General features: G+C 36.4%; 1 protein-coding gene across 4 annotated transcripts in view; it reads right to left on the bottom strand.

Annotated features, from left to right (window-relative positions):
• garnl3 (GTPase activating Rap/RanGAP domain like 3) overlaps window positions 1–21,942 on the bottom strand; it is a 79,963-nt gene extending 58,021 nt beyond the window's left edge. The window contains exon 1 of one of the 4 annotated variants that reach the window (XM_065267013.2): window positions 21,474–21,942. In XM_065267013.2, the coding sequence (XP_065123085.1) occupies window positions 21,474–21,574 (101 nt within the window). In that variant the 5' untranslated portion in view covers window positions 21,575–21,942. Of the gene's footprint in view, window positions 1–3,387; window positions 3,752–11,499; window positions 11,844–21,473 lie in introns of those variants that run through there. The other 3 variants (XM_065267015.2, XM_065267014.2, XM_065267017.2) reach the window with 3 other exon arrangements.
• Window positions 21,943–22,376: the final 434 nt, after the last annotated feature.

Raw genomic sequence — 22,376 nt, 5'->3', positions numbered from 1 at the left:
ACATGTGTTTTAAATAAATAAATCCACCCACTCCTATTTAGTTCCCATTAAACCAAAGTAGTTTCATTAGACTTCTTATTCTCTTGTTGATGTGACATCACACTGATAAAGCCCCACCCACAGCCACTGACTGACAGTCATGCATTACCATTGTTTCTGCCCTCAGCGAGTTGTAGTCTGTCCGCATAAGATACTATTGTCTCAGACTGTATTCAAAGGATTTAGATCTATTTTAACTGAAAGTGCTCACTGTCTCTTTTGGTAAGGGAGTGAGGAGCAGTAGCTCATTAACATTTAATGGTACAGACACAAAAACAACACGTTTTTGCTCCCACCCAAATAGGTGAATTTTGGACATGCTATAAAACACATCTTATAAAACTTAACATTTTCAAACCTTGTGTTCCTTGCCCTCTGGCCTTGGTGCTAGAAGTATGCTCCTAAATATTGACACAATTCACCTTTTCAACGTTTAGTCTCTTTGATTTGGGGAAATTTATTGATGACTGCACTCCAACAAAATGCACATTGTCCAACAAAATGCTCAAGAAGGTACAAAAGTTGTCACCTTTTCAAAAAGTACACTTTTGTACCCATAAATATTTGTTAATCAAAGGTACATACTGGTATTTCAAAGTTAGCTGTATCAAAATCAATATGACATATATTAGGACCTTGGTACCGTCCAAGTGACAACTTTGAGAATGTCTCTCCCTCTTTTACCACCTACTTCTGACAACTAATAGCAAATTGCAAATCATATTAATGGCTGTAATGTAAACTTAGGAACACTGGTTTTTTAAAATAAATAAAAAGACCCTTCATTGTTCTGCGGAAACATCCTGTTTAAAACGGAAATATGTAAACATGAATAAAAAACAAAACAAAATACCAGAAACCAGTGTTTATAAAACTAACACTTTTTTTGAGATGTGAAGCTTGTGACATCTTAATTTTGACTGCTGCTCTAATCTAGCTAGACTATTGAAGCCTATGTACAAGAAGACCATAAAGACATTTTGTGAAATGTTTTATTTCATAATCAAATAAACATGCAAACACAATGAATGTTTAAAAAAAAAAATTCAAACAGGATAACGTATTTAACATGCATTCTATAAAATGCTGGGTTATTTCAACCCATAGTTGGGTCAAATATGGACAAATATGGAAAAATGAATAAGAGGAGTAGCCTAATGATTTACTGAAACATGGACTGGAGGAAAGCTGCTCTGCTAAATTCAGAAGCGCAACCCTTCAAGAAACATTTAATTGCTGAGAACATAACAACCTTAAAACAGCTTGATATGTCAATAATGAAACTTTGTACTGTTACATGCTGATCATGGTTATGTAGAATCTTCATGTTGAAATAGATCATTTGAAATATGCCATTAATTTATGTTGGTAAAACATCACAGGATGTTTGCAGCAAAATTTGTATGACACAAACACATTACAAATATTATCAAGACATACTGTAATGACAATAGTGGTGGTGCACCCGCAGACGGCTGTGTTTGTGTTTATAATACTGATGACTGCAGCAGCATGGCTTCATTATTGTGAGCATTACTCACTAATGGTACCGCAAAACCAAATATGATCAATTTGTTCACAGTAATCAAGTTGGTTATGAATCTGTTATAACAAATTACTGATAATGATATCAGGTTTACAATTACGCAATGCTAAATTCTTTTGACATTTTTACACTACACATTCCTGATCACTTTACGACACAAGCAAAAACTACTAAACTACTAAAGTTCGGCAAAAATCTGACACTGCAATTATTAAAGTGCTAAATATTACGTGGAGCTCAAACTTTTTCATTATGTCACAACACTGCTGTATAAAAAAGCAATTGCTTATTATAGAAAATTAATCCAACATTAAGTGTAGCAAGAGATCCAGAACTTTCCTTTGAGAATAAGTGTGAAAAACAGTATTAACAGATGGTATCAGTGATAACACATAAGGATATGGTATGAGAAAGTGATAGATGGAATAAAGGAAGAAATACTTTTTTAACATTTATAAGGATTTAAACTGCAGAATGTACACTTGCAGGGACTGGACTGAATTACAGATAAATACATGTTTGCAGATCACTGTATACTTTCTGGTACAGTATTATTAAAGGACAGTGAACATAATTCAGTAACAGGTGTCTTTAAGAAAGGTACTTTCACTTTATTAATGTTATTACATTGTAGATTATAAAATAACTACAGTAATAAGTCTAACTATAGGAATTATTTTGTAACTAAAGAAAATTCAAACAAAATCAAAATGTTATATTTAAGCAAATTTAAGGATACCTCCCTTTGCCAAGAATTTTCTTCATTATACAGTCTTGCATTTTAAAACATTTAAAAATCATTTTATAATGACAGAAAATAATACGTTTACCAAATTATTTTCAAAAATGTAGGCATACCCTTTCAGATTAATGATAAACATTTAGATGTCCCTAAACGTTTGAATGCTATTGCATACGTTTTTAAATGTTATTTTTGTAATCATTAAAATAAAAACTGCACACTGCAGAAGTGAAAATGAAACAACATGCCTACGATGAGATTTTGTTGCATTAGTTGTATACCGCATCAACAGGTTGATGTGCCACTGTGTGGTCTCATTCATCATCGTGTGATGTAAATAAACGCAAAGCGACACAGTGCGTCCACTCAGATCCGCTGCAGTGTAAAGAAGAAAGCACCTGCTATGCTTCTGCTTCACTGTAAGATTTCTTTAAAAAGACCATCGTTACATCATAAACTGACAATCAACACCAACTCAATATGTACGTCATTTAACTTTCTTTGTTATTTTAATCTATATTTACGCTAAGTGTAGTCGTGTGTGTCAAGTCTACCGTGAACCGAGAGCTGCATGAATAATTTACCGATTTTCCGTTTGTTCGCAGACTATTGTATAGTAGGCTACAAAAGTCAACAACATATTGTGTCTCAGCATGATAAAAGATTATACAAACTATAGCAAACATGACATGAATTTAATCTACATAGCCTACTCTGCAAATGCGTGCAACAAAACGTCAGTACAAATATGAATACAGGCAGCATCACAGACTCTGAACCTTTCAAACGAAAAAAAAAAAAAACGTACAAAACATGTAAATAGGCTACCCAGTTTATAAAAACATTTCTGGAACAATAAATGCCTTAATTGTCAAAACAAGCGATCTATTGACCTAACCTGTGGCTATTGATCTCTTGGGAGGATGCAGCTTGTTGCACATTTGAAAGGGATGTGATGCGAACCGATAAATTGCTGCATTGACTGTTAACATCTACATTCACATTTCAGCACCTGATCTAAATATTTTGGGCATGCATAATATACATAAACACTAACTACCTGCTCTGCAATTTCATGTATTTATCCAAGTATTGTATGAGGATTTACCGTTGGTTGAAAGTCAACAGTTTGTTGGTGGCAGACTCTGCACCGCTCATGACCTCACGCGATGTTATACGATTCAGTCCCGCAGTTCTCCGCTTTCCTATTCTTGTCTTTCACAGGGAGGATTAATAACCACCATCGTCTCTATATGTGTGCATGCTGCTGTATCGCTTCATTGGGTTCTTGAGTATCAGACAATGCAGCCTCAATACACCTGATGGACGCGGTGGCGAGTTTCATATGGACACACCTCGAGCAGAACTCAACATTTGAGAAGCAGATTCTTGCGGAGTCCCCTCACGGCCGCGCGCGCCGCTCGTGACAGTAGAGGCTTGTTAACCGCATTGCCTCATTGCCATTCTCTCTCTCTCTCTCTCTCTCTCTCTCTCTCTCTCTCTCTCTCTCTCTCTCTCTCTCTCTCTCTCTCTCTTCCTCTCTCTCTCTGTGTGTGTATTATGTATCTGAGTAAAGACCAGCAGGTCAGACAGTTTAAGGATAGAAATAATATAATAAAAAAATCCAAAGCTTATAACTAGTTCCTGCTATTTTTTCATACACACTTGAGTGGAATATTTCTTTAAATTTGCCTTCGTGGCAAAGTGAATTAACAAGGAGGAAGTGTTGTCATAAAAAAATTACAGGCATTCAACCACTGCAGCATCCCATTTTTCAATTTGTAAAATTTCCTCCCATGTGTGTTAGTTCTGCTGTCAACATACATTTTCAGGCATTTACACAGCTGTCTATGAAGCGTTGTGTAACTCTACCCAACATCACCATGCCTTTGAGACAGATACAGTAGCTTCTCATTACAAAGCTCACTTACAATAGAAAGAATCAAGCTTGCATGGTTTTCAATAAATTCACAACTGGTGACTGTAACTTAGGGCTGCACGATTAATCGTTTTTGAACCGAAATCGCGATGTGAATGGATGCGATTTTCGAATCGCAAGAGCTGCGATTTTTTCGATTCAAAACTATCAAATATAACAATCATCCAGTACGCAGTTTTTGACAGTTCGCTTCATGCGCATTTTACGTTTGATGCAGTTTAAACCAATAGAGTGCATTAACACTGAGGTGCTGACTACACGTCAGATAACACCATTAGGAAAACATGAGCGAGCAGCAGTTCAACTCCTCAACAAAGTGTACGGCCATATGATTTCCGCGATGCGGAAAACACCAACAGAATCGCGAAATGCATACTAATGGAATTAACTGCACAACGCGGAATGTCATGAAGTTGGCAGGTTTTGGATTCAGTCATTTTAAAAACCCATTATAACTCATTAACCGGCAAATGAAAGGACAGAAATGCGCGAAAACATTTCCCTTTTGTGTAATGTTGGACTTTAAGAAAGGTATATACGTCCGTTTCTCGTCATGCATCGCAAACAATGACAAGCGCCTCATCAGACTATAAGCAGGTTCCAGCCCGGAACACAGCAGACGAAAGAGGTACATTATACTTTCTTGCACCCGCACATCTGCACCACTTTGAATATTTACAGGCACGAGGGTTCATGAAGCGCGCACACAGAGAGCAGTCAGCACACGCGTGATCACTAAACTTAAGTTTTCTTTCTTGTCTAAGTGAACATAAACAGCTGGATGTTTATCAGTACATTAAAGCAGAGCAGTTTTAAAGCTGTCTTGTGTCTTAAAGTGACAGACAGTAACCTGGTGCTTTCTGTGTCAGAAATGTTTATTACACACCAAAAATTAAAATCACTCCTTAATCTTAACTGTACAAGCTTCTGCAGCTCCACATTTAAAATCGTACAGTGAGGACTGTGCAGTGTTTTATTTGTATTTTTTGCTTATGTTAAATCATAGATTCTAATAACTAATATATTTACATTTATTACAGATGCCTGAAAAGTAAAACAAGATGAGTATAGTCTTATGATTAAAAGAAAAAACTAAACATTTGCTTGTCAGAAGCATTGTTGTAGTGACAGCCAAAATACATTGGCCTATATGTTATTTTAAATAAAACTTTCAATAAATTTTTGTTAAATTGTATTTTAATGTTCTTAGATAAAAAAAAAAGTTTGTCTGCAGAAGAGCAAAGTCCTGCAGACAACTTGGTACAATGTTTAAGAGGTTTTAAATTAACAGTAGCACAGCATCTTTCTTTGGTGCTATTAAAACCACCACAACAAGCCTGGATGTAGCTCTTTTATTATATACAAATGAATCGCACTTTAAATCGTGAATCGCAATTTTTATCAGAAAAATCGCAATTAGATTTTTTCTCCGAATCGTGCAGCCCTACTGTAACTTACAGCTGATTCGTTATTGCAGTTTTAATAGCTATGTATGCAAACACCTTACGTTATGAGGTGAGTCCATGCAAATCACAGAATAGCGGCATATTTTCCATTGGGTTGTATTGCATAAAGCACATACAGTATGCGTTGATGTGTACATCATGTGAGTGTGTGCATGGTTGTTTCAAGGACACTGCACACATTACATTTACTATAGATTGAAAGCAACGACTAATGACAAACATCCGACACCTGTGTGAGTGTGTGTGTCTTTTTTCTAAACAATGTTTTTGCCCTTATGATCTCATAACCTTCACTCTTCTATCCACTGCCCCAGGTCTACTCATAATCTTTCTTTCTAGCACAGGACTGGGGGCTTGATGAGGTCATTTTCCAGACAATAATCTTTTCTTCTCATTTAATCTTTCTCTCTTGACTCAGCCTCCCTGATGATGTCACACACTCAGGCACATCTACATGGCTGCTGTGCTCATTATGGTCCTGCACCTGCAGACCTATAACTCCTTAAGTGCTAGAGAGTCAGCCTGAGAGAGAAAGAGAGATTACGAGACTCCTGAGTATATTAAGGAATATGAGAATCCTGGGATAAGAATGGGCAAAATTGAATTTCCTACTGTTTCTTGCTCTACCTCTTTATGGGCAGATCATTGCGTCATTGACAAACCACAGATTCATGCATGCATAAATTCAAACACAATAGTGATACGAGCAGCGTATATCTAGCCCATCCCTGATGACATCACAAAGAGTAATGGAATGATACGTCATCTAAACCCATAAAGCATTTCAGGTAAAACAGCCCCTATGAATTCGAAACTTGGCGTCAATCTGGTCTTTAAATGGAAATTAAACAATTTACAAATAGAATTATACAAAATAATTCAAGCAGGACATGCATGCAGTGTTTGTTTCAGGTGATTGTGTGTGTGTGTGTGTGTGTGTGTGTGTGTGTGTGTGTGTCTACAAGCTTTTATGTGTGTGTAACCTAAACTCTTTTGTCTCGAGGCTTGTGGGTATTATGGCACCAAATGAAATGTGCGGTTGAGCACCTCGTTGTCAACGTAAGAGTTCAAATTACAGATGCAGTAATCACACACAAACGTTACAAAAACACACAAGCACACACCCACTGAAGTGATACAGAAAACAGTTAGAAGCCATAATCACATTTTCCAACTTTTTTAAGTAGCACTCAAAATAACAATGCATCAAAAACACATGTGATCTTTAAAAGTGGAAAATGTCTGTTCATCACCAAACTAAGCATAAAAATACTACCAAACATTATCTCCGTCAATGTTGCACAAACAGATAATCCCACCCAAACTCATGGTATTGGTTGAGCCAATGTTGCTGCAACCTTCAACATATAGCTCACATACAAGCCCTATATGTCAATAATTGATGGAGAAAGATTTTTGAGTCATTCATTAATAAGGATAGTACCAAAGGATAGTATCAAAAAGTAAAAAGTAAAAAAAAGACATTTGCTCTCTTTGTAGATTTGAAATGTAATTATATCAAAATGCAACATGTGAAAATGTAAAAACTTTACACATGGAAGATGAAGTGTTGCAACATTTCTATTAGTGAATAGCATATTCGCATTGGATACTATCTATTGTATTTAATGTGCAGTTTAGGATATATACAATAAAATATTAAATTTCTACACTCTTAAAACAAATTTGTTAAAATAACACATTTTGTGTCTACTGTACTGACAACACATCTAATGTGACATATCTGTGTTATTTTTGCAACAACACACTTGTGTTGTTTTAACACATCTTGTGTTGTCCCTTTTTATTTGAACTCAAAATCAACACAAAATGACACATAATGTGTTAAAATAACACATTTGTGTTAAATAGGATAACACAAAACAATGTGCTCTATCTTACACCCGGCGCAATGCAGCGCAATGCGCGACGCAAGTGTCTTTCGCTAGTTTCCACCCTAATTTTCACGTTTAGCGCCGCGTTGTTTAAATAGCAAATGCATTTGCGCCCCCTTTTGCGCCCATGGGCGTTCTGGTCTGAAAACGAGGTGTGTTCAGGCGCATTGTTGGCGCGTTGCTATTTTGAGGCAACTAAAATAGACTACGCCATTGACCAACAAAAACCTTGGGCCTTATTTATAAAGCGTGCGTACGCACAGATTTGATCGTAAAGTGTGCGTAGGCAAAAATCCACGGCAAAGTCCATATTTATAAAAACTGTCTTTGACGTGGAAAAGTGCTTAGCGCCACGTCAGGGTCTGAGCAGACGTACGCATTTTTGCTTGTCTGATTGCTGCAGGTTTTTGGAAATATAAGCCATTCTTTCTGTTTGAAATTGGGTTTAAACATTGATAAGCGCACTTTTATATGTCTGACATTAATTACGCATCGTTTAAAAGCGGAGATCTGAAACTGCTCGGCTGCGTGCACAAGTTCAAGTTCAGTTGCGATTTATAGATTTGAAAGGGGTACGAGCGTTTTCTGCGCGTACGTTCGGTTAATGAATCACACGTACGCATTTTTGTTAAAAGATCGTAAGATCAAATGTAGGATGGTTTTTACGCAGCATTTTATAAATGAGGCCCCTGGTCTAAAGTCTAAAGTCAATGGCGCAATGTGTTTTATGTTATTTAAAGAGCGCATTAGTAAAATGCGCTTATACACGGGAGGACAACGCGGGTTTGCTTATCACAAGGTACATGAATGCGCAGCAGCACAAAAATGCTTTTAAATATGAAAGATTAAAGGATTGAATGTAAAAGATTATTATTGAATCTCTTGGACATAAATGAGGACTAATTATGAGATGTTAGAAAACAAAAAGAGCTGCTTCACCTGCAGCCTGGTAAGTAAATAAATGCTTTGCTTTGAACAAATGCGTCTGTTTTTAAATGTTTTTTTATGCTACCTCACGGATTTATTGTATATGATTACTCTGTACCTGTGGACAGGGCCGGGTCTACAGGAGATTTTCCTTGTGCCCCCCCAAAAATGTCCAGCCAACCTTAAAATAACGGAGTCTCTTTACATAAAAAACGTCTTCTGTAGGCAAGCGCTAGCATTTACAGCTCCCGCCCACTAACGTCTGATTAGCTTATTCAAACCTTGGAGGTCTTTTCAGCAGTATTTAACTCACAGGAAAAGTACTACTGTTCTCTATGACGGTAACTAAAAAAAAACGCATCTTTAAAATATATATCAAAAACAATGCAATTTAGTATTAAATAAACGTAATAACCCAACACATATTAAATTAAAACTTTTTTTTATAGTAAAACATGCCCAAAATAGCCCCTTATCCTTTCTTAGACTCACCTCATTATTTATTCATGCAAATACAACAGCCAATGGCAAGTCTCCAGCAGCATTTAATGTGTTTGTTTTAGACGTAGTTCTGTTTATTAAAATTAGAATATGCAGTTTGGTTGTGGCATACTATATAGTAGATATAAATGATATAAGATGGTTATACAGTATATACAGTATTGTAACAGCTGAGCATCGCGTGCAGTGCAGTTTTAAAATCAAATTTTAGCGGTTTTGTCATCGTCATTCATCAGCTCATTCAGCTCGCGTTTGAGAAAAACTTCACACGCAAAAATCTACAGACTTTTAAGTTCAAGAGGAGCTTTCACTCCGCAAGGTCATCGTAAGGTAAAACGTTGTATTTTATAATGTTGCGTTGTATTATAATATCTAATTTGCTGTGTTATAAACAAAGCAGTGTGATTTATCTTTGGTCTCGTCGCAAATCACACTTACAGTATTTTAGGGCTTGTGCTTTTGTCTGGTGCTGTTATAGGCAAACAGGATAACCTTTGACGAATTTTTCATGCATGTCAAATTGCTTACATGATGCAACAATATATTATTTAAAGCATTGTTCTTTGTTGTGATATTTGAGGTTGCTGCAGCAGCAATGATAGGGTCAGGAATTAATGACAATACAGCTTATCACATTGAAAATACATTATTTTACATGAAGAAAATGTTTGAGTAGTGGAAATAAAGTTCCTAACAAGTGTTTATTTAGAATAAAGGCATATGTTGGGTAGGGTAGGTATAAGAATGGCTTTAATTTATCTATAAGTAAAATAATAGATTACATGCAGTGTAAACATTAATAAAATATAGCTATATGTACAGCTTTATATTTATATCACCTGCTTGCCTGATTTCGTTAACTGTGACTAAATGTGTCAAACTAGTGTAATCATTATAACATTATAAATCATTAATCTAATTGCATCTACTTTTAAAATGTGAACGTGCAAAATGACATATAAATTGCTTTTTATTATAAGACATGCAAAGTAATATTGGATTGAAACATCCATAATTTTAGTGTATGAATCATTTTAGTCGAGAAATGGCTGCCCACCCAAAAATCCTGACTGCCCCCCCAGTCCAGCAAGCCTAGTACCGGGCCTGCCTGTGGATATGGTGAGATGAGAAACATTTTTAAGTAATGCTTAAAAAAACTCTTTGCTAAAAAACCGCTGTCCAAAGTGCTGAAACGAGAGGAGAGCCGTTTGTAAATTCTTTATCTCCTGTTTGTTACAAATAAAGTATTTTTAGAGTACAAACCTTATCTTACATACTTGTAAATTATTTTTTGATGATATTGGATAGCCATACATTTAAAGCAATTACAAGCCTGCTTTTTACTTCCATGACTAAAAGAAAACGGGTTTTAAAGGTTTTAATAAAAAAATAACAATTTCAATACAAGTGGAAAAACAACATAATTATTTAACATTAATCTTAAACTGGGGATCTTCTTCCTCCGCTTAGTTTTTCAGTTTACAAAGTCCGTCATCTAAATAGGGATTAGACATAGCGCCAGAGCAACTGGCTTTTAAAGGGGATGAGAGCTGTGAGATCATTGGTTTACTGCACGTTACGCCCAAAATACTCCCATTACAATAGGACCTACCCTTTTCGACCATGCGCTCGGCGCAAAAAACATTTTTCCCGTCGTTAAATTAGCAAAAGTGGATTCGGACACGCCCATTTAGACGTTGCGCTGTGCGCTTTAGACAATGCATGCGCTTAGATCGTTAAAATAGGGCCCAATGTGTTAAAATTAAAACATCTTTTCTTAGAGTGACAATCGTTCTGAAATCTGATTGGCTGAGAACGTTTTCCAGCCATGCAATATTCCACCAGTATCATCATGGGAACCGCTTCCATTTGTATTATCCCGTCACTGGTTGTTTACTAAAATTAGTAAATGAGCACGGGTTTAACCTCTTGAGCAGTAGAGTCACATATGACTGGAAAAGCTGCCACCAGCGAACACTCACATTCTCACACTGAGCTGTTCAAACGCTCTTTTTAAACACAATTTGTGTTTATTTATGTCACTTAAAACAAGTCCATAGGTATACAAGAAACAATAACATCAAAATCAGCCATTAGTAATTGCCAACATGGCAACCAAAAATGGGTAAAGTAAACAGGTCAACTACTGTTGTAGAACTGTTGTATAAACACCATATCGCAATATGGTTGAGACAGGAAAAGAGTAGAGGCAGAAATTTTGGGTATAAGTGTCATCCATGCAAACTGCCGAACAAACATTTACGCATAAGTCTGTTTAGTTTTCTTGAAACTAAATGTGCTAAATTATTAATGTGTCAACTAAAGAAAAGTATAAGATTAATCATGATTTAAAATGTAATCGATCAATAATTTGCATTCAAATTTAATGTGTGTTCCTGTATTTGCATAGAACTTAAACCTTAACCATATACCATAAACCTTACCTACTGTTGTTCTGGTGCTTCAAACAGATCATGGTAACTCTCTACCTCAGCAATGACTACAGGAAAAATGTTAAAAAAGATAAAGATCCACTTTATAAAGGTAAAAGCATTATTAAAGTCCTTGATGTCCATCAGCAGGGTACTTGCATGACGATTTCCCTATTGCTTCGTTCGTAATCCATGTAGTAATCAAATAGATTTTTTTTCCTGTGACCAACCGCGTAAAAAATCCACTATGATTCCGTTATTTGTTGGAATATTTGTGTTGTTTGCACAACTGCGTGCCTGTGTACCTGAGAACAAAATATGTGCTAACGGAAAAGCCTGTAATGCCACACCACTGATCCTCACACACGCACACACCTTTGGATAGCAAAGATCGAGTGGGCCTAAAATCACATGAACATATTGTGTGTTTGCTTGCCAAGTACAGACCTAAGCACAGCAAGATCTTTTTCCTATATAGATCAGCCTTGATGTAAAAGCACCCTCGCTGACATAAACATATAACGCTTTACAATACCAACAAAAACACATTACTCTATTGCCTAAGTGTTCAAAACAATGGTAGAATTTATTACACTCTAAAAATTAAAGGTGCTTGAAAGTTTCTTCACAGCGATGCCATAGAAGAACCTTTTTGGTTCCGCAAAGAACCATTTAGTCAAAGGTTCTTTAAAGCTCCATTTCTTTATACATTTTATAATCTGATAAGCAGTGATAAATACACAACATGCGTTCATGCATGCTATATAGACATTTAGCAAATTCTAGTCTATAAATCTTTGTATTTTTTATTTTATATTTTCCTTATCTTGACAACCATTATAACAAATTTAAACATTGTCATTTAAACATTAATTCATGGGACAGAGATGAGGAGCGTATATATATACAGACCTCTTTATGCTTGACTGGTTGGATTACTTGACCTTGCCCCTCCCAACGTTAGTTAAATAACCTTCATTAAGATGCATTAGAAAGTCATCTTGGACTTACACTAATACCTAGCAACAAGATATGGCCAAAATTTCTATCCCTGATATACTTCTGCATTTCGATCGATGCGGTATAAATCCGATAACGATATGAATGTTAAAAAGCCTTGGTGAAAAACTGCAAGACTGTGAACCGCTGGTATTTTAGAGAGGTTAGGGCTAAACTCCCCTCTGGGAAAAATAAAATACCAAATTTTTATCATACAAAATTAAATATAAACTCACTTGACAATGATATAATTTGACCCATAGTTGTTTAGATATGAAAGACGCCATGAGAGCATGCTTTGGAAGGAAGAAGTTCCTTGACTTGTATTTAACACACGTTTTAGATGTGACATGAACGGCCATGGCCCACGGGATGCTGAAATTTATATGAATTTATAGGAAATGTGTTTAGAAATCATATTATGTTATTGAAAAAAATATGCAAAATATACTGATATTGAATTATTGCCCATGCAGCCCTAACAACAAGAAAGCATCATCATGCAAGTTTTTCAGTTCTCACTTCATATTCACAGTCAGCCATACTAAATGTATTCTGTGTGTGAAAGTGCGTGATAATTTTGGGGCTACCAAGGTAAATAACGTATTCAGGGTAGCCCCAAAATTACTTTCACACACGGAATATATACATTTTATTTGTTAGGCTACTAATATGAATTCTGATATGTGTAAATATGTGTAAACTTCTTTAATCGAAAAAAAAAATTACGATGCATCTCATGCACATAGAAAATAAAACCTGTAACCTTTACTGTAAACACAAGGCATTAGATTTTGGTTTTGCTAAAAGTATCAAGAAAGGTTATGAAATAGCACTCTATAAAAGCCTTCACAACGTCCAGTGACATGAGAGAAACAAAAGAACAATAAAATGTAAAAAGGACAAGAAAAGAGCATCAAACAAATCAAATCACAGCCGTGACACTATACACAGATATGCACAAGCACACACACAGGTGATATCCTTTGACTATGATAAAGAGTGAGGTCATTTCTGATGATGTGCATCTGGCAGGGTGACATTTCCAAAACCCAGACTGTGAACCGCTGGTATTTTAGAGAGGTTAGGGCTAAACTCCCCTCTGGGAAAAAAAATACCAAAGCAAATCTTTTATGACAAAATAAACAAAAATATGGGTATGATTATTGTGATTAGCCAATAATAATCTTACAATATTTAGTTTTGGTTATTCATACTTTAAAGTTTTAATACATGATATTAGAATTCTTAGAATACACTCTAAAAAAACAAACGGTGCTATATAGCACCAAAACAATTGCTTTGGATCGTAACGATAGAAGAACCATTTTAGTGCCATATAGCACCGGTGAAGAACCAGTGAAGCACCAGTGAAGCACCAGTGAAGCACCAGTGTAGAACCATATAGGGGCCATATAGCACCACATATGGTTCTACATAGCACTATATGGTTCTACACAGGTGCTTCACTGGTGCTTCACTGGTTCTTCACTGGTGCTATATGGCACTAAAAATGGTTCTTCTATCGTTACGATCCAAAGCAACTGTTTTGGTGCTATATAGCACCGTTTGTTTTTTAGAGTGTACATGACATTAAAATTACATTCCTGAATTCTTGAACAAATGTACAGTAATGATTGTTTAAAATTTTAGACTTAGGTTGCTTTCATCCTTCATTTTCATGAAAGCAAGCAAAACTGTAAGGGGTAGATGAGCTGTCTAAAGATCCTACACTCTAAAAAAACAAACGGTGCTATATAGCACCAAAACAGTTGCTTTGGATCGTAACGATAGAAGAACCATTTTAGTGCCATATAGCACCGGTGAAGAACCAGTGAAGCACCAGTGAAGCACCAGTGAAGCACCAGTGAAGCACCAGTGTAGAACCATATAGGGGCCATATAGCAGCACATATGGTTCTACATAGCACTATATGGTTCTACACAGGTGCTTCACTGGTGCTTCACTGGTGCTTCACTGGTTCTTCACCGGTGCTATATGGCACTAAAAATGGTTCTTCTATCGTTACGATCCAAAGCAACTGTTTTGGTGCTATATAGCACCGTTTGTTTTTTAGAGTGTATCGTATATGTTGTTTGATGTGCTTTCTGTCTCTCTCTCCCTCCCTCCCCACACTTTATTGGATCAGACCAAAGATCTCTGTCTATGATTGAAGGGAGAGCTACTTTAGGCTTCCTGTGTGCAATGGCTGCTGAAAACCTGTGTAAAGGATGGATACTGTTTTCTTTTGTTCTTTTGGTCCTCTTTAAACCTTCTTATAGTTGAGTCAAGTGTGTTTGGTAATTTGTGTTGTTTGCTGTTTTTCACTTGTAGTTTTGTAAAAAGAAACGGTTAATCCAAGAAAGGGTTGTAACACCATTAGGATTGTTATTTTGCATGAATGTTGTGTACTTCCAGGGTAAGCATATAGTACTGTAAGTAAAGCCTAATGGTTAGTAAAGTCTGCTTTATCAGCTTTTTACAGTATATAAATCCTTAATTGAAACAGAGCTTCATCTAAAACGGCAGTATGTTTCATAGTTTTAACCACTCTGTCCTCTGCTGGTTACTAGTGTATATTGCAGAACCAAAGACCTCTACTATTTGACCAGGATCAGCAAAATGTCATTTGATTAGAGGTCAATGTACTGTATACAAATGATATAAAAATAAAAATAGCTATTTTACTGTATATGAAAAAAGCAGCAACTCAATAACCTACTTGAAACATACTGTATAGCTACTCTCAATTTTGCAAATATTAGCTTATTTCTCTAACTTTTTAGAAAAATGGATTAGGAGCTTTACACATTAAACTGCAGATTGTGAAATTTTATTCAGCAAAGATCTTTGCTCTGTTTGCATGTTACAGTTATGCATGAACGGTTTACCATATTAAAAAACAATGGCTTATTGCTGCACTTCTAAACCTAACAGTTAACTTAACTCAAACCATTTAAGTAAACCAGTTGCATTAGACCATTTAAGTTTTAAAACACATAAAGTACTGTGAACTTGAGTCATGTGCAATTATGCAATTATATTTAAGTAGTGTGAACTTAAATATAAGTGCATAACTGCATATGACTCAATTTGACTCAAAAGTTCACAGTACTCAAATGTATGTGTTTTAAAACTAATGCAACCGGTTTACTTAAATGGTTTTGGAGTTAACTTTTAGGTTTTTCAGTGTAGTATACAGTAGTATATAGTATACAGATTGCTATGTTCACTGCATCAGGTAGGGCCAGCTGTATATAAACTGTACAAATAAAAGCCTGCAAGTTTTTTTGATAGTTTTAAAGTTTAGGTTATCAGAAAAATAAAAGTTCTCACATAATTTACTCATCCCCATGCCATCCCAGATGTATACATCCTTCTTCAGCTAAACACAAACAAATTATTTTATATTTAAAAGGCATTATGTTAATATACTGCAGGTTTAAATATGAGGAGCGCAGATGCAAAAACGTCCAAACGCCACCTCTTTCAAAAATGAGATAAATTAATCCTCTCGGCACGTATACATTTATCAAATAATTTCGCTTAAAATCCGCTTAATCCTGGCCTCAGGTCATTCAGAAATTCCTCTTTATCGTTAAATCCATTAAGTGTCTAGTAAAACAATGCTCATTAAAATGCACATAAACGGTTTTGCATCTCTTCATACACTGTCAAAAAATAAAAGTACAAAACTGTACCTTTTCTGTCACTGGGCTGTACCCTAATTTCCGTTTGGTATCTTTACAGGAATACAAAACAGAATTCAATTTTGGGTAGATTACCGTACCTTAGGACCTACATTTTTTGAAAAAAGTCAAAATATTTACCCTAGCTGTAAGTGGGGCAGGACCCTTTAAGAAGGTAATTGTATGGACCATTAGGTAAAGATGTGTAAACATTTAGTACCAATATGTACCTTTGAGATACTAATATGTATTTTTGAGGTACTAATAAGCTCTCTGTGGTCCCAGCATGTACTTCTAAAGTACTAAAATGAAATATTTAGGTGCAAAGCTGTACTTTTTGAAAGGGTACATCCCCAGTAACAGAAAAGGTACAGTTTTGTACCTTTATTTCTGAGAGTGTACTCTATGTCTTCTGAAATAACAATGTAGAATCTTACTGGTTCTCACTTGTCTTGTGACAAATTGTTTTATGTGTGTTCACTTACAAGGCACACAAGAGCAAGTCAACGTGTTTCCAGTACCTTTTAAATTGCACAAACTGAAATAGTGAATTACAGTACATGCACCCAAAGACACATGTCTATTCTGCAAAAAACTCCAAAGTACAGTATATCGCAAGAAAGTTTTTACGCTCAGGTAAGGTGGCTTTTCAGGCAATTTGAGGAAGGAACATATCCCAAAATGGCACAATATTTTTGTCGCATAACATCGGTTAATGGAAACGCCATCATCCTGAAATATTTTTTTATCATAATTAATAAACTATTGATAGATTTTTATGCTTATATTTAATGGAACAAAATTAGTTTGCCACTGTACTTTAATTTACCGCAATGATCTGTATGTTGTCACAGATACACCCTGCTAAAAAAATGATAGAAACCATCAAAGAAATTCTATTGGATTTAATGATTTTAATGGGAATTTTATTGGTTGTAATGAAAACTATAATGGTCTCTGTGGGTCTCCACTGGTATGTGTTTGGTTCTATTGGTGGATGCATTAAATCCTACTGGAATATGTCCCAAAACACACTACAAAAAGGAATTTTGTAGTGGTTGAAATGGTAAAAGCTAATGGTTCCTAATGGAATTTTAAATGAAACCATTACATTTTCTGTTATATTTTTATTGTTTTTTAGAAGGGTACAAAGATATACTGACTTTTAAAGAGCACCTATTGATGTCTGATTCATGCTTTAAAATGTCCTTTGGTGTGTAAGTGTGTATTAGTACATGTGACCGATATGCAAAAGGTACATACCCCAGAGTAAATGATGACGTGAGTTTCATCTCCAACTTAAATATCTTTTCTCAGACTACAACAAACACACGGATTGTAGGTAACATTTTACTTCCTGGGATTGGTGATGTAGACAAGACCGACATTATCATAATTCCTCCCGCTTCGGATTTACAGCCTATAAGTTAACTTCTGTTAGCAACCGAATCTTTCAAACATGGTAAGGAGCGTCACGTTTCCTGCTAACGTCAGAGGTATTCAGGGCAATCACAACGTACATATTAGCTGGCCAATCAGGGACACAGAGCTTTTCAAATCTATGCATTTCAGGAAGAGAATGAAATCTGGAGCTACAAAAATGTACGGTATGTGGAAAATAATGTGTGTTTTAATCATAAACCACGCAAACACATTGTATTATACCAAATACACAAAATAACATGAAAATGAAATATGTTCTCTTGACTTTAATAAAAACTGACTTTTATATATAATATTAATTGTTTGAGTTTGAAAGAAGGGAAGTCTTATACTGTACATCTGTGATTGAATGAAGATTCACAGAATCAAATAGGAGAGAACCTTCATATTTGTGTGAACTGTAAGGAAACAGCAACACACATTACAATAATGCACATGCATCAACATATCAGGATTTTGATACTGTATATATGAAAAGGAATGGCCAATAACTACTACACATATCTTACTTCTGTAAACAATATCTCATTTCCACCAACGTACTATCAAAAATAAATAAATCTAGGTATAAAGCCATATCAATAGGGGCCATACATACAGCTTTTGCTTCCATAACCTTTGATCCAGTGGATGCAGTTCTCACTTGTAATCCCTCATTTGATAAAAGAGGTTGTAATCTTATGGAAAAACTGTATAATAAGCGATTCAAAGTTCACTCTCCATAACACAAATCCATATTTACACTACACACCCAACGTGAATGGCTTTGTGGTTGGGAGCAAACCGCTAGGATTTCAAACAGTGCTCTGTGGGCCAAAGTCTAAACTCAGAAATAGTCCATCCATCTTACGCTGGGCACGTTTTCCAGAGCTGCTATAACAGGAAGAGAGTCTTTTCTAGTGACTCTTCCTGAAGCGAAAAACGCTAATGTGTAGGTATGCGTCTAAACCTTAAATGGAAGCAGATGTGGGCGCGGAATGAAAGTTTACATAGGGCTGTAATCAGAGCGGGACTCTTTCTTTTATTCCTCTGCTTGATTTCCTTCTATTTTTCTCAGCAAATGAGGAGGCTGCACTAGCGTCACACGGGCCGCACAGCTGAGAGTGATTAGCGTTAGCTGTAGTACTAGTATTATCAGATTGGTACGGCTGCTCAGAGGACCAAAATGATACATGAGATGAGAGAGGGAGAGAGAAGAGAGATAGAGTGTGAGCGAGTGAGAGAGAGACAGAGATTTGAAAAAGAACAGGAACTGTTTAAAATCGGTTCATTATTCTCTCTAATGATCTCTTTGCAGTCACTCTTCAAACTGAATCAGCTGAGGTTCATTAAATAAAATAGAGATTCTTGCTCAGGTTACCGGATGATCCACCATCAAAAGGTCAGAGTTTGTGTTGAGCTGCTCAGTACATTCACACTTTTTCATGCACATGCCTCCTAAAGTGTCATCTCCACCCTAACACTTTAAACATTGCTGTGAACTTCCTCTTGTTTCATTTTCTCTTGTTTCAATCTTGATTTCTGTCTCTATGCAAATCATTCAGAATAGTTATGTTCTTCATAACACAATATTAACATAACTCAGTGTTAGACCTATAAAAATATTACCTCATGCTTGTAAACTAGTACTATGGTCTCAAAGTCTTACTCAAGGCATACATTTTGTTAAGAATCTAGCAATCTGTTTACTGCACTCATGTGTTTTTGTTACCGTGTTGAGATTGTCTTTAACATCAATAACATTACTTTGAACTATTCCCATTTTTTCTCTCTCTCTCTCTTTCCATCCAACAGCTTTTACAGTGATCCTAGTATTTTCCAGGAGAATGTGGGCAGTCCACCATTAGTGGAGCTCTTTCATGGCAGCGATACAAATGAAGCAGGTAATGTGAAACCAACCGTCAAATCCATAAGAAACACATTTGAACTGTAGCTGCTCTCTTCCTTTTGTGGAAAGAAAGAAATGGTCGTAAAAGCTTAGGTTTTTAGTGTCTACAACCACATTAATTACTGTAGTTTCTGTTTTTGTATTATGTCAGTTTTCTGATGTGGTGTTTGGTTTAGTCTCACTCTTAAATATACCATATCTTACTTTTTTTGATACAGTACAGAAGGTAAGGGTCCGAATACATATGAAGTAAGAGATTTCCACACACTATTCTAATATAATTTTGAAGGATATAGAAGAAAACAAACAGAGATTTTAAGGGGCTGAGACTGGAATGATTTATGATGTCAAGGAATTAAAGTCCTATTAGAGGTGTTTTAAAACCGATTCCTGACAGAGAGCGAGGCAATGCAAGAATTGCGATAAGAGGAGGCTAAATAGATGGGACATAAAAGAGAAAAGACCTTAAAGGTGTAGAAGAGAACAAGACAAGACAATAAAAAACAGCAAATGAGCATGAGAGAAATAGCTTTAAGAGACGTCAAACATATCACCGAAATATTGGATGACAAGACAGCAGTGTTTTCTTCTAAACATTAATTTCACTGCACACATGATCAAATATTTGGTGCGCATATTTATGTGTGCTCTATGGGTTCATGTTAAGCCTATTTTATACTTCACTGCCACTTCATAAAAATGTTATAGAGGAATAAAGGAAACGCAGCATTTTCATGGCTGAACATCATTAGGGTTCCCGCATCATCAAAGCACAATATGTCTATCTGCTGAAGCCATTTGTTGCCTATTTGGGAATCAAGTAATTTGTGGTTTATGCAGCATGAAAAGGGATTTGTGTAACTTTATACAATTTTGGTAACACTCCATGAAATCTATTAGAACCTTTAAGAGTTTAGTTTACTGTAATATAAAGTCAAATTTTACAATTTAATTCAGACCTGCACAAATGTATGGACCCTATTACACTACTTTAGGTTCATATCATACAAATATACAGTTTAAAGCATAGATAAATCATAACTCAGTTTGAATAAATTGCAGTGCAGACATGCAATGTAAATTAAATGCAGAGCGATAACAAATTATGATGCATTATAAAAGTACAGCTTTCTCAGCTTGACACTTGATCTAATTTGTATGCATTGTACACCATGATGGTCCCAAGACAGTCAATAGGCCAATGTGGGGTGTGACCTGCACATCTCTCTCTCTCTCTCTCTCTCTCTCTCTCTCTCTCTCTCTCTCTCTCTCTCTCTCTCTCTCTCTCTCTCTCTCTCTCTCCCACAATGCATGTTTCTTGCTCCACGTCTGGCACATAGACATTCTGTCTCACTTCTTCCTGGAGTGTCTGGCATTAACGTAGTAGCATTTATGAGAAACGTTTACTATGCTTTGGTGACCCTGTTATCACAATGGTATCACAATAATAACCCACAGAAATCCACTATAAACACCATACCCTTTTAAAGGGAAGAACAACGGGTCGATACATCATGCACGAGATGCAGCAAACCACGATTTCTTTCATGTGTTATGCATGCACTTTTCTTTGGAAAAGTGCATGCATAAGCCTTTTATAAAGGAACTATTATCAAAGATATAAGTGCATCCCCTTAAACAGAATCGCAGCAGCACGCACTTATCAAGGGGAATCCCGGTGGTAAAGTGGGTTATAGCCGTCAGGACTCCGGAGGCTGATGGCTCTGCGCTTAATGGACCATGACTCAAACCGAAATATCCCCAGTGACAGCCTTTAGTATATCCATATCAAATCCCCCTTTGGCTCATCCAAAAACACTCTGCTTGAGTAAAATGCATCGATATGAACACGTCACATCTCGACGGCTGTGATCATTTACAACCCAACCATCCGGTAACCGGATGATGCGGTGTTCTCCAAATGCCCACTCCCCACAATAAACCCCCTTCCCCTCATATCAACTCACCTCGTGATTTCAAAACTGCAGCCTTTCCTGAGTAACAGGGCTCTCTTTCGCATGATCCCCGCTTTCTCTCGACCCAAGTACATGTTAATATCCGAATTCATTGTGGTGGGATAGCAGCAGGGCACACTTAAATCACCGGGTCCGAGACTGAGGCAGCGCCACCGCTGATGATGCTGCGGCTTCGGACCGCGTCTGGCGAATGGTGAAACGGGAGAGAGCGCACAAAGAGAGGGAAGGGAATAGGCTAGTGGGTCCTCCTCCACGGGAAAAACAAAAAGTGAAGCACACACTTTCCCCAGCAGAAGATGAAATGATTTAAGTGGATAAAACGTGCACGATGTCGGGAAAAGACTTCTCCAACTCCATCCAATACGGCCACGTTGAATTGAAAGTGGACAGACGTGCTAAAAGTCGTCGATAAAATCTCCGGGTCGATCCTCCCGTTACCCTTTCTTAAGGGATGTATACCGGATCCGTACAAAACAGTAATACACGGATCCAGCTGTCGAGTCTGCGCGGTCCTAATGTCTACCCAAGAGTAGACTTGGGCGGCGACTCAAAAATAAACCTCACGGCTTTTTTCTATGCGATTTAAAATTATTAGCTCAAGCACTGCGCTAGAAACGCAAAGGTCATGGGTTCGACCCCAGGGAACACGCAGTTTGCAATACAAGTCGCCGAGGTTAAAAGCGTCAGCCGAATGCATAATCCTACATAATTAAATAAACGCTGTTTTCTTTTTTTCTTTTATTCATTCTTGATTCAAATCAGCCATAAATATTGTGTTGATATATAGATTAAACATAAAAATGTTACAGGTTGAGTATTTGATCATACCTACACTCAAAGCATATTCTTTTAGGTTCCAAATGGTTCTTTGTCCGGCTGTATGATTCCATAAAG

The sequence above is a fragment of the Paramisgurnus dabryanus genome, chromosome 5, assembly GCF_030506205.2.
Source record: "Paramisgurnus dabryanus chromosome 5, PD_genome_1.1, whole genome shotgun sequence".
Taxonomy (NCBI): domain Eukaryota; kingdom Metazoa; phylum Chordata; class Actinopteri; order Cypriniformes; family Cobitidae; genus Paramisgurnus; species Paramisgurnus dabryanus.
This window is presented reverse-complemented; position numbering and strand designations above follow the sequence as displayed.